At 40.9% G+C, this 19,645-nt stretch overlaps 1 protein-coding gene and 1 long non-coding RNA gene across 7 annotated transcripts in view; one reads left to right on the forward strand and one right to left on the reverse strand.

Annotated features, from left to right (window-relative positions):
* Positions 1–19,645, forward strand: part of mapkbp1 (mitogen-activated protein kinase binding protein 1) — a 47,424-nt gene that overhangs the window by 11,679 nt on the left and 16,100 nt on the right. For 3 of the 6 annotated variants that reach the window (XM_023292414.3, XM_023292416.3, XM_023292417.3), the window contains exons 3-13: positions 6,109–6,171; positions 6,299–6,356; positions 7,344–7,514; positions 7,594–7,731; positions 7,808–7,990; positions 9,108–9,125; positions 10,903–11,063; positions 12,872–13,070; positions 13,612–13,758; positions 18,585–18,793; positions 18,898–18,989. In XM_023292414.3, the coding sequence (XP_023148182.2) occupies positions 6,109–6,171; positions 6,299–6,356; positions 7,344–7,514; positions 7,594–7,731; positions 7,808–7,990; positions 9,108–9,125; positions 10,903–11,063; positions 12,872–13,070; positions 13,612–13,758; positions 18,585–18,793; positions 18,898–18,989 (1,439 nt within the window). Of the gene's footprint in view, positions 1–6,108; positions 6,172–6,298; positions 6,357–7,343; positions 7,515–7,593; positions 7,732–7,807; positions 7,991–9,107; positions 9,126–10,902; positions 11,064–12,871; positions 13,071–13,611; positions 13,759–14,699; positions 15,138–15,463; positions 15,661–16,907; positions 17,117–18,584; positions 18,794–18,897; positions 18,990–19,645 lie in introns of those variants that run through there. The other 3 variants (XM_023292415.3, XM_055005992.1, XM_055005993.1) reach the window with 3 other exon arrangements.
* LOC129347773 (uncharacterized) lies at positions 17,642–18,377 on the reverse strand. The gene is made up of 2 exons (XR_008600020.1): positions 18,086–18,377; positions 17,642–17,869 (listed from the first exon to the last, which is right to left on the reverse strand). It is a non-coding gene; the product is annotated as an uncharacterized LOC129347773 (long non-coding RNA).

The raw sequence follows: 19,645 nt of genomic DNA on the forward strand, positions 1-19,645 counted from the left end.
CTGGAGTAATTACTGTTGCACTATGGCTTTACTGCAATATTTCTAGTTATATTACAGTTATACAGCAGTATACATAGTTAAACTGCAGTTATGCTGCATAATTCATATTTATACTGCAGTTATACTACATTATTTATAATTAAATTACTGTTACACTGCAGAATTCACCGTCATACTGCAATATTCACATGTATACTGTGCTTATACTGCAGTATTTACAGTTGTACTCCAGCTATACTGCAATATGTATATTTATATTACAGTTATGCTACAGTATTTAAAGTTATATTGCGGTTGTACTGCAATATTCACAGTTATACTACAGTTATACTACATTATTTGTAGTTAAATTACTGTTACTGCAATATTTATAGGAATGTTACCATAATACTGCAGTATTTACAGTAATGCTGCTGTTATACTACAATATTTATGGGAGTAGTACCTCAATACTGCAGTATTTAACATTATACTGTATATATACTGCAGTGCTCACAGTTGTATTACAGTTATACTGCTGTAATTATAGTTATACTACAGTTAAGCTGCAATATTTATAGTTGTACTATACATTTACTGCAGTATTAACAGTTGTACTGCAGTATTGACAGTTGTACTGCAGTATTAACACTTGTACTGCAGTATTAACAGTTGTACTTCCACGTTCATCTTGTTCTGGGTTGTAAAGTGAATATTTTAGACAGTCATCAGATTTCAAACGAAGCTAATACTTGATGTTTAAACGTGTCGTTAGAATAAATTCCTGCAGTTAATTATTTCATTAATTAACGAGATTAAATGTTTAGTTAGATCCTGGTTCTCAGCTGCAGACTGAACATGCGTGTTGTAGCCGTGTTCTCCTCCTCCTCCTCCTGTCCTGCTTCTGCATTGCAGATGTTCTTCAGGACGGGTTGGTCTCAGAACACGCTGTACCTGAACACACGTGTTCTGCTGCTGCAGCGTGTCACCTTCAACACGCGTGGAACCTGAAACACGCTGCAGCTCCGGCATCATATCATCACCAGGCTGCTGTTTTAGATAATTAACCATGTTTATGTTCCATCATTTATTCGAATCTGTGTTTTTATCACCTCTAAACCCAAAAATATCAATAACCATCAGATTCACGGAACATGAAGCAGAGAAGAGACATAAATCTGAACGTTTCCTCTGGTTCTGCCCTTAAATAATCTGATTGATGAAATTAATTTATCATCATTAACTGCAGACGTGTTGAAATTAAAACTTGAACTAAACCTGCCACCAGCTGCAGCTCCGTCATTTTACTGCGAAAACCAAATTTCTGTTCCAGCGTGTCTGATTCTAGGCGTTCACATGCTGTTTAATACAACAAGAAGTATTAAATACTGTAGAGACCAGAGGAGGCATCACTCAGGCTACACTTTATGTAGCTAGTAAATGGACACCATGACAAAGACTTCTGTGGAGGTTAATGACCTCCAACTGGAGCTGATGTGTTTAGTATAAACTGGGAATTGACATTGTTTTTATGTCAGCGTAGCGTACGAAACATCTGCCTAAATCATGTCTGTGGACTAAAACAGCATCAACAGATAAATCATGAGTTCAATTTGTGCATAAATTAATCAACAACTGGTTGATGTTATTGTTGATTTTAGATTCTGAAATTGATTTAGAGTTTGCACCTGTAGCATTGTGCTCTTCCTGTTTGACAGCGACGTAAACGAAGCATCGGTATGAGGTTAGGGCAGATACTGATCAGTTCAAAAATGCTCCAATCTTTACGATCTTCTCAGCTGAAGACGAACAGTTGGAGGATCTCAGAGCTTCCATGGTATGAATGAACCACAGATTGTTCCACAGAGGCTCAGGGTGTGGAGTCAACCCCCCCAGAGGAATCCATCCTGTCTGAATGAAGCGTGGTGAGTTATGTCAGGGACGGTCCTCACAAGAGTAGCAGCCCGGCGCTGTGTGAGTGTGTTGGTGAGGAAGAATATAATTGGCTGCTGATTCAGCGGCTTCCAGTCCAACAGTCAGCAACACTGAGTTTATCTGCAGACACACACTCCGCTGGTGACTCACACGGATTAGACATGTGTGTGCATGTGTGTGTGTGTGTGCAGACATACATGTGTTTATGGTGCCACAGTGTGACACAAAGTCTTGTGTGTGTGTGTGTGTGTGTGTAGGTGTGTGTGTGTGTGTGTGTAGGTGTGTGTGTGTGCGTGTGCGTGCATGTGTGTGTGCCTGTGTGCGTGCGTGTGTGTGTGTGTGTGTGTGTGTGTGTGCGTGCGTGTGTGCGTGCGTGTGTGTGTGTGTGTGTGTGTGTGTGTGTGCGTGCGTGTGTGCGTGTGTGTGTGTGTGTGTGTGTGTGTGTGTGTGTGTAGGTGTGTGTGTGTGCGTGCGTGTGTGTGTGTGCCTGCGTGCGTGCGTGCGTGTGTGTGTGTGTGTGTGTGTGTGTGTGTGTGTGTGTGTGTGTATGCGTGGAGTAAGTCTGCAGCTCATTAAAGGTGCAGTCACACATTTTCCATGTGTCAGCTGCAGTTAGCTTAGCTTAGCATGAAGGCTGCACCCAGGAGGAAGCAGCTCAGTCGTGCAGATGATCAGCTTGTTGTCTCTGAGCAGCAGATTTGTGTTTTTAACTCTTTCACACCCGACTGGTTGTGAAAAACACCCAGCAGATCGTTTCCTTTAGTTTGGTTGACCTAACATGACAAACTGCCTGTGCTTCCTTTGAGACTGAACTGACTAAATCTTCATTTTCTTTAACAACAAGGCCTGTATATTTTAAACAGATATTTCACATATTATCTGATTAACACAAACCTACAGTGTTGGAAAGTAACTTAAAACAGTAACACTCCCATGGGTTTTTACAGTTTCAAACACAAAACTGCTCGCCTCTTCTGGTCCCTATGTTGTTAATTAGTGTGAGGCTCCACCTGGTGGAACAACCAGGTACTACAGCTGATCTACGGTACACTTTCTGACATGCTTCATCTTCTGCCTTATTGATTAATGTATATTTTAACTGGTTAAATTATTAGCAGCAATTATTCAGTTAATCATTAGCATCCCTAGTCCTGAGTTGTACTACCGTTCAAAAATTTGGGGTCACTTAGAAATGTCCTTATTTTTGAAAGAAAAGAATTTTTTTCGATGAAGATAACATTAAATGAATGATAAATCCAGTGTAGACATTGTTAATGTGGTAAATGACTATTGTAGCTGGAAACAGCTATTTTTAATGGAATATCTCCATAGAGGTACAGAGGAACATTTCCAGCAACCATCACTCCTGTGTTCTAATGCTACATTGTGTTAGCTAATGGTGTTGAAAGACTCATTCATGATTATTATCCCTTATTAATAATAAATTCTAATTTTCGCATATCAGAGCGCAGGGTCAGCCGCGGTACGTAGATCCTGGAGCAGGAAGGGTTAAGGGCCTCACTCAAGGGCCCGACAGTGGCCACCTCTGGCCTCCGGATCAGTAGTCCAGAAACTTAACCACTGCCCCTACACAACCTTGCTGTGTTAGCGCATGAATAAAAGTGGGAGTTTTCATCAAACTGCCTGGGTGACAAACTTTTCAACGGCAGTGTATATCTCCTTTAGCCGTCATACGACCCCTTAGATCAGGGGTGTCCAACATGAGGCCCGTGGGCCAAAAGCGGTCCTCCAGAGGGTCCAGTCCGGCCCTCAAAGTGGAAAAATTCCAGAGAAGACATTAACTGCAGATTGTAAATTAGTAAAACTATAAATTTAAAATAATTTCTAGACCATGACAAGTTGTTTAGATCATAAAGTAAAATACTAGATTGTTCATTGTTCTTTTGTCATTTGTTTCTCATTTTTGTAATATTTTGTCTTGTTTTTGTTGTTTTTTGTCTTTTGTCTGACTTTCGTCTCACGTTTTTGTCGTTTTGTGTTTCCTTTTCGTCTCGCTTGTGGTTTTTGTCTCATTTCTGTCATTTTGTGTTTTGCTTTATTTGTTGCTTTGCGAGCTGTTTTTGTCGCTTTGAGTTTTTTGTCTCGTTTTTGTCGTTTGTCCATTTTTTTGTCGCTTTGTAACTTTTTTGTCGAATTTTTTGTCTTTTTGTTTTGTTACGTGTCGTTTGTCAATTTTTTGTGGTTTTGTGTCTTGTTTTTGTCATTTTGTGTCAAATTTTTGGAATATTTTGTCTTGTTTTTGTTGTTTTTTGTCTTCTTTTGTCTGACTTTCGTTTCTCATTTTTGTCGTTCTGTTTCCTTTTTGTCTATTGTGTTTTTTGTCTTACTTTTGTCATTTTGTGTTTTGCTTTATTCTTTGTTTTGCGTGCCGTTTTGTCTTTTTTTGTCTCATTTTTGTCATTTATCCATTTTTTGGTTGCTTTGTAACTTGTTTGTCAAATTTTTTTGTTTTATTTTGTGTCGTTTGTCTCATTTTTTGACGTTTTGTGTCTCATTTTCGCAATATTTTGCCTTGTTTTTTGTCTTTTTTTATCTGACATTTGTCGATCATTTTGATCCTATAGTAAAAACTGGTGCGGTCCACTAGAGATCAATCTGGGCTGAATGTGACCCCTGAACTAAAATTAGTTTGACACCCCTGCCTTAGATCCATCTCGTGACCCCTGGTGAGGCCCTGACCCTTATGTTGGGAACCACTGTACTGGACTGAAACACTGCTGAAGTTTTTATCATGATCAATAAACGGATACTTTGATTATTCTGGTAGAACAGTGTAGTTTTACTGTAGTAAATGAGCAGATTACTGCCCCTGAGCTCATCTTGTCCGGCAGTGACACAAACAAACAAACAAACAAACAAACCAACCAGAGGTCCGATGTGTTCAGGTTCTGGCTGCGTTTTCAGACTCTGCAGGTCCAGAGTCACCAAACAGAGCCTCATTAAAGCTGCGCTCTGTTTATACCCGTTTTGGAAGTGAAACCAGAACCTCCTGGAGACGCTGCGTTCACTGTCCGCCGGAGAACCAGACGCTCTGTGATCTGTGCCCTCTGGGTTCCTTCCCGGGCTTTTATTCAGAACCATGGTGCAGCTGTGTGTGTTCAGGTCCGTTGTGTGTTCGGTGTACAGCAGGTGTGTTCATGTTTGTCCTCATTTCTTCACAAGTTATGGCAACAAACCGGCTCCAAACCTGTTTGTCTGTCAGGATGTTTGCTTTGGTTTTGATCAGAGCTGCAGCAGAATGTAAAAGACCAAAGTTGTGGTATTTGGTTTTTCTGAGAGCTCAGTAAATACAGCGTGAGAACAAGTGACTGGATGTAAGAGGCTCTTTGTGTTTAAAGTCCTGCAGTCTAATCTATTTGTTCACCGCTTTATCTTTTATTATAAAGACCAGACGTCTTTCGTAAAGCAGCGTGTTCTCACTGTGTAGTCATCAGGAAACACCACAATTTTTAGTCGAACGTCTTCATTATTAAACTGAAAAGTCAGAATAACATAGAGCTCCATCTGTTGTAGCTGTAGAATATTTAACAGTGACAGTCAGGAATGTCCTAAACTGATCTCAAACATCTGGATCGTCGCTGATAAAAAGCATTTTAACTCATCAGATCTTCACCTCAATCCTTTGGATGTGTTTCAGTGTTTCTCTCTTGTTCCTGCTCAGCTTCTTGTGCACATGAAGTCTGCATGTCAATGAATTCTGTGTCTTTCAGTAGAGTTAAAATACTTTAAATGTTCTCTCAGGCAGGTTCTCCTTTAAATTAGTCACAGAAAATGAGATCATCTCATTGAGTCAGTAAATAAAGTCGCAGCGTGACGCGTTTAAGTCTGTTTTCCTTCCTTAATGTTACAAACTTGATGCGTTTCGTGCAGTTCTAATCAGTGTTGATGAAGATGAACATTGAACACACGTGTTCCAGCTCAGAAACAGGAAACTCCACAGAGACTTCAAATTAAAAGCTCAAGAGAGAATCCAGATAAATCAAATAAAGTTCCAAAGTGTCTCCAACTATCTGCTCTTTATTACTTTCAGTTTATTGCAGTGGATTTATTCTGTTCTAGGTTATTTCCTCTGAATCTGTTTTCATTTTCTCATCTTTTTTCATGTCTTTATGTCTTTATATGTTCATGTTCTGTGTATTTTCAGCCTTTAACTCTGTAAACTTGTGTCTGCAGGTGTGTCGTCGTCCTGCTGAATCCTCGTAAGAACAAACAGCATCACATCTTCAACAGCTCCAGGTAAACCTCAGCAGCCAATCAGATCGCTGCTTCTACCTGCATATCTGTATCATATCAGACTGTAAGCCTAACACCAGACTAGAATCCAGTGTGTGGATTTTAAATTTCTGTGTGTTTGTGTTTTCAGGAAGGCGATCACCACTTTGGCGTTTTCTCCAGATGGCAAATATGTTGTTACCGGAGAGGTGAGTGTTCGAAACGATTCACCGCCGAATGACGACAAAATCACAGAAAAAACTGAAGTAGAAAACTTTTATCACACATTTATCTGGATATTTATAAACTTGTTGTCCTTTGTAGCCACTCAGTGAGTCTTTACACAGCTGCTGTTTGTACAGAAGTTTCATGGAAGAGTCAGAGAGTCAAAGACTTAAAGAGTCAAAGAATTAAAGAGTCTGAGAGTCAAAGAATCAAAGACAGAGTCAAAGAAGTCAGAGATTTAAACAGTCGTACAATCATAGTCAATCAGAGTGTAAAAAAATCTTTCAGAGTCAAAGAAGTGCAGACTCAAAAAGTCAAAGAATCAGAATCAAACCATCAAAGTGTAAAAAAATCGGAGTCAAAAACTTAGAGTCTGAGAGTCAAAGAATAAAAGAGTCAGAGTCAAACAATCAAAGTACAAAAGAATCAAAGAGTCAAGAGTCAAAGAATCAACAAGTCTAAGAATCAAACAGTCAGGATGCCAAGAATCAGAGTCCAAGAATCAGAGAGTCAAAGAATGAAAGAGCTAAATACCCTGAGAGTCAAAGGATTAAAACATACAGTAAAAGAGTCAAGGAATCAAACAGATTCAAAGAATCAAATAGAGTCAAAGATCAAAGACTCAGAGTCCATGAGTCAAAGAACCTGAGTCAAAAAGTCAGAGAATCAAAGCATTAAAGAATTAAAGACTCAAAGAGTCAGAGAATCAAAGATAGAAAGAGTCAGAGTCAACAAATCAAAGTGAAAAAGAGTCAAATCTTCTCACATTGTTTCATAGAAGCTTTCATCAGAAGTTTCAGATTAATGCAGATATTTTAATGATATTTAAATAATATTTTATTAATATTTATTATTATTTCAGAGTGGTCACATGCCGGCGGTTCCAGTCTTTAGTCTCACATTAATGTAGATATTTTAATAATATTTTATTAATGTTGTGATAATATTTTGTTAATATTTTATTATTTCAGAGCGGTCACATGCCGGCGGTTCGAGTCTGGGACGTTTCTGAACACGTTCAGGTGTCGGAGCTGCAGGAACATAAATACGGAGTCGCCTGTGTGGCTTTTTCACCGAATGGAAAGTATATCGTCAGCGTTGGATATCAGCATGACATGATCGTCAACGTCTGGAACTGGAAGGTATCCATCAGTGACTGATGACTGAACCTGTGATACATGCTGCTTACTTGCTGACTCTTGTTGTTGTTGTTGTTTACAGAAAAACGTTGTGGTCGCAGCCAATAAGGTTTCCAGTAAAGTGACGGCCGTCTCCTTCTCAGACGACAGCTCCTACTTCGTCACCGCCGGCAACCGACACGTGAAGTTCTGGTACCTGGATCACGCCAAGACCTCCAAGGTTGTGACGCCGACCAATCAGCGGCCTCGTTAGCCGTTAGCCGGAGCAGCTAGCTGACGGTTTGTGTCGTCCGCAGGTGAACGCCACCGTCCCGCTGCTGGGGCGTTCAGGGCTGCTGGGAGAACTCAGGAACAACTTCTTCAGCGACGTGGCGTGTGGGCGTGGCCGGCAGGCGGCCTCCACCTTCTGCATCACTTCCTCCGGGCTGCTGTGTGAGTTCAACGACCGGCGGCTGCTCGACAAGTGGGTGGAGCTTCGGGTGAGTCGGAACATTTCCACCTGTTCAGGTAGAAGTTTAACCTCCAAACCACAAGCAGCAGTTTCTGGCTGTTTATACTCACTCTGGTTCATTTTTAACTAAAATCTAAAGTCCTTCAGCTCTACGGAAACAGAACAACATGTAGAAGAAGAGAAGAATTATGAAAAAAATAAAGAAAACATTGAATATCTGTGGTTATTTATTTTACAAAAGCTGAAAAATACTTGCAGTCAACATGCGTCCACACGTATCTCCAGTTTTTAACTCATCTACGGAAGTAAAAGGTCAAAATAATGAATACATCTTCAAATCTGGTCATTAAAACTCATAAATATTAAACAGTAAGTCAAAATTCTAAGACAAAAAGTCAAACCTGTGAGATAAAAGTCAAAAGTCATGATAGAAAATCTTAATTTTGACTTATGTCTGAATTAGAAAAATGAAAAAATCCCCAATTACAAGATCAAATGTGAGATGAAATAGTCAGAATTATGGAATTAAGGGTAAGAAATAGAGATAAATGGTTAAAATTCTGAGATGAAACGTCAAATCTTATGAAACAGAAAATTAAAAATTAAAAAAGAAAGAAATTCTAACGCAAAATGTTAAGCTTAGGATTCTCAATTTTGGCTTAGTTGACAAAGTTCTCAGTAGAGATTTAGATTTTTTAACTAAGCATGTAGAAGAAAGTGATTTTAATAAAATATCACATTTTTAAGCACAGATTTAGATGATTTTTTCCTGCAGAACCACAGATAATAGATGATATGTCCATCGAAACGAAAAATCCAGTGGTTCTTTCTGTTTTTACAGTTTCTGACTGATTGTGTCATTTTGGAGATTTTTCAAAAGAAAACATAAATGTCAAACCCAACAGCAATTTTTTGGGTGTTCAGAAGGTTAAACAGAACAGATGTTCCAGCTGTTGTCCACTTCAGGGACCAACCTGGAACCTGAGCTTTAAAGACCGTTTCAGGTTCTAGTTGTGTTTTGTGAATGTTTGTGCGTCTCAGCTGTTTGTTTTTCACAATGCTGCTGCTGCTGCTGTGATTTAAGTCTTGTTTCTGAATGGCTCTAATGTGAAGTTCCTCTGCTTCCTCTTCTGCTTCCTGTGCAGAGAGTCGACTCTGCCGCCGTAAGTCGTCGTCTCGTCTCGACTCTCGGCCATCACCTTCATCACCAGAGTCCAGACGCCTCATTTATTATTCATCACATTTACAGATGTTTTATTAATATTCTGAGACTTTTCTTTCACCTCCATGAATATTTTAATAATATTCCTCACAGATGCAGACTGTAGAAACCTTCTATCAGAGCAGATGATGGATTTTAATCTAAATTCTGTCGGATTGCATCATAAAAATGTCACATAAAGTCAGAACAAGAGCTCACAGTTCACAGTGGAGGAAATAAAAACACCGGAATGTAGTGAATCTACAAAAAAACAACTGACTCAGACACGCCCACTTGCTTCCTCATCCTCATTGGTCGTTTTCACAGCACGCTGCTGTCACTCATCACCAGCCCTCTTCCTGATTGGTGGAGGCACGTTTCACCCCGCCCGCCCTCCACTAATTCACAGATTCACCGAAGACCCTGAACGCAGCATCCCTCACCTTCACCATCACAACTTGTTTACTTTGTTTGCTGCATTGACGCAGTTTCAGCCCACTTTTATTGTTCAGACCAGTATATTTCATATTTACCACATTATGGTTCAAATTTAGCCAATAATAGTCCACAATTACCCTTTTAGGGAGTCTATTATAGTCCATACTTAGTGTATTTAGTGCATTGTAGTCCGTATTTAGCCCCCTATAGTCTAAGTTGCTGCATTATAATCCATATTTAGACCATTATGGTTCATATTTAGTACATTATAGTGTACATTTAGCCAATTATAGTCTATATTTAATCCTTTACAATCCACAATTAGTCCAAGTTAGTCCTTTATAGTCCACATTTAGACCATTATTGACCATATTTAGTCCATTGTTGGCAAAAAGCAAAAACAGTCAACATTTAGTTTGGTATTATAGCTAATGTTGTTTTATAGTAGTCCACATTGAGTCCATTGTGGTCCATATTTAGTCCATTATAGTCCATGGTAGTCTACATTTAGTCTTTTACACTCCACATTTAGCCCATGTTGCTCCATTATTAAGTAAATATTTTGTCCAATATAGTCCATATTTTATCTATTGCATTCCACAATTAGTCCAAGTTAGTCCATTATGGTCTATATTTAGCCCATTAGAGAATATATTTAGTCTATCATAATCTACATTTTGTACATTGCAGTCCAAACTTAGCCCACTATCATCCATGTTGTTCCATTATAGTCCACATTTAGTAGATACTTAGTCCATTGTGGTGAACATTTTCTGCACTGTAGTCCATCAAAGTCTACATTGTGTCTTTTACAGCACACATCCAGCCCACTATAGTCCATTTTACACCATTGTAGATCACATTTAGTCCACTGTAGCCCATGTTGTTTAGTCCACATTTAGCCCAATATAGTCCATATTTAGTCTTTTGCAGTCCCCATTTAGTCCATGTTGTACCATCATAGTCCACCTTTAGTACACAAAAGTCAATATTTGGTCCGTTGTAGTCCACATTTAGCACATTATAGTCCATTACAACCCTGTACAATATATTCAGAACTGCAGGATCATGGAGAACATAGCTCAGTATTACTTCGATTTTCTGGAACACATAGATTTAACCCTGAAGACATGAGAATGTTTTCAGTATTATTGATAACAGGCTGTTGTCTACTAACATGGATTCCCAGGACACTCTTCCATTCATCACCATGGTTCTTATAACTCAGCTGGAGGTCAGTGTTTTCTCTTCCTGACGCTTGACTCACCTGTCTGTCCACCTGTCTGTCCGTCCGTCCACAGACGGCTCAGGCCACCTGTCTATCCGTGACCGATGAGTTAATCTTCTGTGGTTGTTCTGATGGAACCGTTCGAGCCTTCAGCCCCATCAACCTGCACTTCCTGTGCACTTTGCCCCGCCCACACTCCCTGGGTGCTGACATCGCCAGTATGGTGGACGCCAGGTAACACACACACCTGTCATTTTGTCTGTCATGTTCCAGTATAGTCCATATTTAGTCCAATGTAGTTCACATTTAGCTTATTGTAGTCCATCATAGTCCATACTTAGTTCACATTTAATTCATTATAGTCCATATTTATTCTGTTATTGTCTAAATTTAGTCCATTGCAGTCCATTAAGGTTCATTATAGTCCACATTTAGCTTATTATAGCCCATCAAGTCCACATCTACTTTACATTTAATCCACTATAGTCCATATTTTGCATGTTGTAGTCCACATTTGGTTTATTATAGTCCATCATAATCCACACTTAGTTAACATTCAGTTCATTATAGTCCACATTTAGTCCATACTTTGTTCTATATGTCTACATTTAGTCCATTATAGCAATATTTAGTCATTATAGTCCACATTTAATCCATTATAGCCCATTGTAGTCCACATTTAGTCCATTATAGTCCATATTTAGTCCATTGTAGTCCACATTTAGTCCATTATATTCCATATTTAATCCATTGTATAGTCCACAATCAGTCCATTATAGTCCACATTTAGTCCATTATATTCCATATTGAATCCATTGTAGTCCACATTCAGTCCATTATAGTCCACATTTAGTCCATTATATTCCATATTGAATCCATTGTAGTCCACATTCAGTCCATTGTAGTCCACATTTAGTCCATTATATTCCATATTTAATCCATTGTATAGTCCACATTCAGTCCATTATAGTTCACATTTAGTCCATTATATTCCATATTGAATCCATTGTAGTCCACATTCAGTCCATTATAGTCCACATTTAGTCCATTATATTCCATATTGAATCCATTGTAGTCCACATTCAGTCCATTGTAGTCCACATTTAGTCCATTATATTCCATATTGAATCCATTGTAGTCCACATTCAGTCCATTGTAGTCCACATTTAGTCCATTATATTCCATATTTAATCCATTGTATAGTCCACATTCAGTCCATTATAGTCCACATTTAGTCCATTATATTCCATATTGAATCCATTGTAGTCCACATTCAGTCCATTATAGTCCACATTTAGTCCATTATAGTCCACATTTAGTCCATTATAGCAATATTTAGTCATTATAGTCCACATTTAATCCATTATAGTCCATTGTAGTCCACATTTAGTCCATTATAGTCCATATTTAGTCCATTGTAGTCCACATTCAGTCCATTATAGTCCACCTTTAGTCCATTATATTCCATATTTAATCCATTGTAGTCCACATTCAGTCCATTATAGTCCACATTTAGTCCATTATATTCTATTATAGTCCACTTGTCATCCATTGTGGTACACATTTAGTCCATTATAGTTCACAGTTAGTCTATTGTAGTCCACATTTAGTAGCCTATAGTTCAGATTTAGTCCATTGTAGTCTATTAGCATCTACATTTAGTCCTTTATAGTCCTGGTTTAGTCTATTATTGTCCATTACAGTCTACATTTACTACATTATATTCCATACTTTACGCTGTGCTCCACATCACTCAAATAAAGTTCACACATAGATTATTGTGGTATATTTTAGTGCACATTTAGTCAGACAGAGTCAATTATAGTCCATTGTAATCTCTTCTAGTCCCCATTTATGCCATTTCAGACTACAGAGCTTTGTTTAACCTCAGAATAACAAACCTCTGCCTGCCAGTCTGTTTAATATTCAGACATCAGCTGGCTCCACAACTTGTAAACAGAATGAGAACTTGAGAATCAGCAGCCAACTTTGTATTCACTCCATCATGTTCACAGCTCATCTCTCTCTTCCTTCCTCCTCAGTCAGCTGTTCTCCTGCAGGCCGGAGTCTCGTTACCCGGATACGGTGGCGGTGACCTACGATTCCACCAACCGCTGGCTGTCGTGCGTCTACAACGACCACAGCGTTTATGTTTGGGATGTCCGTGACCTCCGCGACCCGCGGCGGGCTGGAAAGCTCTACTCGGCCCTGTACCACTCCTCCTGTGTGTGGAGCCTGGAGGTCAGTCTGAGGCTTCTGCTCATGTTGTGGTCGCTGGAGTTTCCTCTGGAGACAAAAACAAAGCCTCAATAAAAACAAACACCTCAGTGTGTTTCTACTCCCAGGATCCCAGCGTGGGTCTGTGGAGGGAGGACACTTTGAGTTCCGAGGGTTCAGGTTAGAATCAGGTTTATGGTCCTGGGGAAGCGTTATGTCAGCGACGGTTCCCACAGACAGTAAATCAGAGACACAATACGACCGACTCCAGCCTCACATTCCTCACAAGTTAAAGGTCACTGAGTCGGAACAATAACAAGCTGCAGCTCCGGTTTTCTGCTTTTTACCGGACCGAGCCAAAACGTTGAACAGCAGCCAGACGCTGCTACAAACAGGACGTCCCTCCTACAATAAGAAACCTGTCAGTGTTTCCAGGTGTAGGTGAGCTGTACAGGTGTGGGTAAAGTGTGCGGTATTTCCAGAGTAGTGTGTTAAAGTATCTGAATGTCTTCCATGTGTCACCTGAGTTCACCTGTAGTGACTCTTCCTGCTGTGTCTCCTACAGGTGTATCCAGACGAAGGAGGATCAGGTAGAGGTGGAGGTGAGGTGCATCTCCCACCTGGATCCTTCCTGAGCTGCTCCTCAGACAACACCATCCGCCTGTGGAACATCGACGGACACAACATTCTCCAGAGGAACATCCTGAGCCACGTAGGACAGCACACACCTCCACACCTGTATACCTGTACACCTGTACACCTACACACCTGTATACCTGTATACCTGTACACCTGTACACCTACACACCTGTACACCTACACACCTGTATACCTGTCCACCTACACACCTGTACACCTACACACCTGTACACCTACACACCTGTATACCTACACACCTGTACACCTCCACACCTGTATACCTGTACACCTGTATACCTGTACACCTACACACCTGTACACCTACACACCTGTATACCTACACACCTGTACACCTCCACACCTGTATACCTGTACACCTACACACCTATACACCTGTACACCTACACACCTGTACACCTACACACCTGTATACCTGTACACCTACACACCTGTACACCTATACACCTGTACACTTGCACACCTGTATACCTGTACACCTCCATACCTGTATACCTGTACACCTGTACACCTACACAACTGTATACCTACACACCTGTACACCTACACACCTGTACACCTGCACACCTGTGTACCTGCACACCTGTACACCTACACACCTGTACACCTGTACACCTACACACCTGTACACCTGCACACCTGTACACTTGCACACCTGTATACCTGCACACCTGTACACTTGCACACCTGTATACCTGTACACCTACACACCTGTACACCTACACACCTGTATACCTGTACACCTACACACCTGAGCCGCGATTCCACAAGCACCTACTCGGCGCGGTGCGGCTCGGCTCATCTTTGTTTGCGAGCGTTTCCATATGGATTAGTGCATGGTATCAGGCACGATTTTCCGTACCTTCTCGGCTGAGGTTCCAACCGAGATGAAGTGAGCCGACATGTGACGTCTACATAGTGCAGGCCACTGATTGGACAGGAGTGCAGCCCACTGATTGGACAGGGAGTGACGACACACGAGAGCGACTCCAGCACGAAAACAAAACCGGCATTTAAAAAAAAACTAAACAGAGACGGTGTGCATTGCTCTTCACAGACCTCTCTGTTCTTCATAATTTTAATATGACAGCCAGACCTGTACTGTGGGTGGATGAAGAGGTCGAGACTTTTCTGTCTTTGGTGGTGGACCAAAGAATACAGAGGGAGCTGGACGGAGAAAGTTTATCAGGAGGTCTCTGAGCGGATGGCCGCTCACATATACAGTAGACTGTATATAAAGAGGACAATGAAGCAGTGTAGGGAGAAGCTGAAAAAGCTCAAAAATGACTATTGGTTCACCAAGGACCACAACGGCCGGCGTGGGTCAACCAGGAGGTGTTGGAAGAGGTTTAATGGAAGCTATTTACTGGCACTGCACCAGCCAGCAACAGGAGGGAGACTCAGCTGCTGCATTATTGGAGACGTTCGAGGACGGTGAGTGTTTTGTGACTTCAAGAAACTTTTACATCATTTATCCCATTGGTGGCAAGCTTCTTTTAAGCAAACAAGTATATTTAGAAAGTAACGTTGTTGTCTCCTGTAGCAGACAATAAGCTAGCCATCAGCGCTAGCTAGTTAGCAATCAGCGCTAGCTAGTTAGCCATCAGCGCTAACTCCGTGCTCCGCTTGTATTTCGTGCTGCTGTTTCTAACGTTTAGCTCTCAGAAGCTAATACATCAGTCAACATGACGAACTAAGCTAGGGGTCGTACAGGTTTATTTTTTTCACAAGTTACAATGTCGTATTTTTCGTGTACTTAGGGTGAATGTTTATTTCTGTTCAAGAATCCCATTCGACGTGCGAAGCCTCCTCCACCTCCGTCATGGAGCCCCCAGCTCCCCTGCCTCCTCTCCACCACCAGCTTCAGGACCAGTACCAGCTTCAGGACCAGTACCAGCTCGGACACTGACACTGTCAACATCAACCTCCAGCACGTCACAGCAACTTCTTATCACTGGTAAGACACAGTAAACAGAGACCATGGTTGATTTTCGCATCATTATTATTATTACTACAGGTGTAAATGCCTGCAAGCATGATCAGAACAGTGAGACCAATGACCAAGAATTCAGGCAGGTGTAAATGCAAACTGTGCAGCTGCCAGCTCAGGAACTCCTGATGAAAGCTACATGTAGCTACAGTGACACATAAACAGAACACATGCAGCTGCATTTTTTTCTCCATCTACTTAACAAGCAAGTCACTCTAATGAATTTACTTTCTGGTGCAGTGTAGTATTGCAACCATTCTTCTTATAGTCACTAGGTAGCTGTGAAACTGAATGAAAATATACATAGAAATAAGAAAACACAGCTGTTCTTAGCAACTCCAAAATGTGCACAAGATGAAATGAAGTTCACACCACGTTGTTTTTAGTTGTGGTGGAGGAGGTACTGCTTGTGCTTCAGTTAAAATGAAGAGTGCCAAAAATGTATTAAAGTAAAACTATCAAAGACATGATCATGATTGAAAATCAATGGATAGGTGGCTAAACACATCACATCATAGATAGCTGTGGAGTCCTTCAAGCTCCTGGGGACTACAATCTCTCAGGACCTGCAGTGGGAGACGAACATCCACTCCATCCTGAAAAAGGCTCAGCAGAGGATGTATTTCCTACGACAGCTGAGGATTGATCCAGTTCTACACTGCAGTCATCTGATCTGTCCTGTGCACCTCTGGATCAGCCACACAGCAGGACAGAAACAGACTACAGCCTGTAGTATGGACTGCAGAAAACATCATCAGAGACTCCACTCACCCTGGACATTAAACTGTCTCCCCCCTCCCCTCTGGCAGGCGCTACAGATCCCTGTACACAGAAACCTCCAGACACAAAAACAGTTTCTTCCCCACTGCCATCACTGTAATAAACAGCTGAGTCATTCCTACACACCTGTACAATAGTCACTATTCCAATGGACATGTACAGCATTTTTTTCACCATGAACAGCATTCTCTGCTTTTGCACTACTGTGTTTATAGCAATTATCGTTTTGCTAATGTGTTTATTCCAGTCTAGCTGTGAATTTCTGTTTATATTGTTTTATTTAATTTTGCTCCTATTTTTTCCTCTTTCTATAGTTTTATTTTTTATTATTCTCTTCCATATTCCTAGTGTGACACCAACATCCAAAACCAAATTCCTTGCATGTTGTGTACTTACTAAAGCTGATTCTGATCACTTTTCTGTCTTTGGTCTAGGCAAGAGGAAAAGGTGCAACAGAAAATTGGACCTTCCAAGCGTCCTTGTGGAGATGCAGGCTGAGGAGGAGTGGAGTCATTCCCAGCATGATGAGAACATCTGGTTGCTCCTCAGCGAGGCAGGAGAGAATGAAGCAGCCTTGCAGTGGAGGAGATGGTCCAGAATGCTGCCTTCAACCAGTCATTCCTGGGTGTGCTGGGGCAGCTGGGTATGTAGTGCTGGGTGTACTGGGGCAGCTGGGGCAGGCAGTGCTGGGTGTACTGGGGCAGCTGGTGCAGGCAGTGGGCAGCCAGAGTCCACCTCCCAGAGACTTGAGATTTAGTTGTATATAGTTTTACTTTTAGCCCTCCACTGTAGGAGAGGCCCACCACAGTTTGTACTTTGCACATTGTAAATAGTTTTGATTTTGCTGCTGACTAATAAACTATTTTGTGACTTATGTGATTCCATCATAACTTTTCATTTTGTCTGTTAAGACACTGGTAGGAAAAGAGTCAACAGTCTGAACCAAACAATTCTGTATTCCCTAATAATGCATTTATGTTTAATGGGATTTAACATGTTTTAACACAAACTCCTTTATGGTTCATAATTCCGTTGACTGAATTACACCAAAGCAATACTGATTTATCAAACTGGAATATTCTTAAAACAGCTGTTTTAATGTTTTGGTGTTTAATTTGTCATGTGATCTTGCTAACCTTCACAAATAAAACAATAGCATAGACACATCTGCAAAAGGTACAAAGGTTTATTGTCAGAATTGCATTAAAGAAGACAATAGCGGTCCGGGGACAGAAAAACAGAAGTATAACAAGAAGAATAACTTTTAACTTCTGCATGAGACGTAGTGCATCAGTGCATCCTGTACATCTCTGTCCTCCTCCTCTACACCTTGTGCCACTGCAGGCTCATGTGCTGCTGCTTCAGGTAAATCCCATGAAGTCTCATCAGAGAGCATCTGAAACACATACACAGCATACATATTTTAATATCTGAAACACATACACAGCATACATATTTTAATATCTGAAACACATACACAGCATACATATTTTAATATCTGAAACACATACACAGCATACATATTTTAATACCTAATAGCGATAAACTGCAGCCATTACAGGGTCGTTCACAGGACTGATACACGATAGCTAGCGAACTAGCATTAGCTTACCCTCATATGTCGTCTCGTTCATATCCTCTTGTCTTCAGCTTGATGCTGCTGCATCGCCTCCTAAACTCTCCTGAGTGTCTCCTGAGTGTTCCGACTCGCTGCTCTCAGCTTTCTCCGACTCTTCTATTACTTTGAATCTGACAGAAAGCCACAGACCGAGCAGCAGGTGAACCATCGTCTCCGTTATGTTGCGTTTGTGTCGCACACAAATGACGTTAAGGGACTTTCGGCTCGCTGCGCTATGAGACTCCACCCACGATGAGGCTATATGGAAAAACAACTAAACCAAGACGAGCCGAGTCAAACACAATAGTGGCGAACCGTATCGCGCCGAGTAGGTGCTTGTGGAATCGCGGCTCTGTATACCTGTACACCTCCACCTGTACACTGTACACCCACAGCTATACACCTCACTAGAACTACACCTGTATTCTTATACTTTTTATATAATTCTTCCTGTACACCTCCACCTGTATAACCCTGAGCTGTGACCCTTCAGGACCTCCAGAAGGTGATCTACGTGGATGACAGCGTCACCAGCCTCATGGACACGGAGAGCATCACCATCACCGGGGGCAACAGTGAGAAGGCGGGGCCGACGGGATCAGAGGGGCAGCAGATGGACCAGAGCCGGGCAGGCATTAGGACCCTGAGAGTCAGTCCCGACGGACGACACCTGGCCTCTGGAGACCGGATGGGAGTCCTCAGGTAAAGGAGGCGGGGGCAACAGGTGGAGGGGGAGAATGACTATTTGTTTGATATGTGGGTTTTGTGTTGTTTTTATGACGTTTGTATGACCTCTGCGTGTTTAGGATCCATGACCTGGACACCATGGAGGAGATTCTGAACGTTCAGGCTCACGACTCGGAGATTCTTTGCCTCGAATTCTCCAAACCTGATACAGGTGACAAACTCTTCTAGAGCTACAAGTAAACACAACCTGTCATAAAATATTTACCCAACATAAACAACACAATACAACTTAAAAACACGACATATAAATGATGCATAACTTAATATTTAAAGAGAAGTTCTAACAACATATAAACATGACATATAGCACAATATATCCACAAAATACTGCATATACACACAATAAATAACACTATTTAATGTGAGATATTATGTATAAACAAAATATAAAACCTGAATTAACAGCGAAATATATTTACTAATATATATACAAAGTTATGAAGGGGTGTCAAACTCATTTTAGTTCAAGGGCCACATTCAGCCCAACTTGATGTTAAATGGGCCGGACCAGTTAAATTACAGCATATTAACCTATAAACCTCCAAAAGTTTTCCTTTGTTTTCGTGTAAAAAAGTACGTTGTTCAAATGTTCACATTTAATGAACAAAACATCATGAACACTCTGAAGTTTCTTCAGAAAAATAAGTTCAATTTCAGCAATAATATGCCTCAGTTTATCATTTATACGTCACAACTTACACATCAGAGTGTCTACAAAGGAACACAACGTTTAGTCATGGTCAAAACAAAAACAGCCGGACAAGAACAGACAAAAAACAACAAAAAACAAGGCAAAATATTACAAAA

The sequence above is a fragment of the Amphiprion ocellaris genome, chromosome 20 (assembly GCF_022539595.1).
Source record: "Amphiprion ocellaris isolate individual 3 ecotype Okinawa chromosome 20, ASM2253959v1, whole genome shotgun sequence".
Taxonomy (NCBI): domain Eukaryota; kingdom Metazoa; phylum Chordata; class Actinopteri; family Pomacentridae; genus Amphiprion; species Amphiprion ocellaris.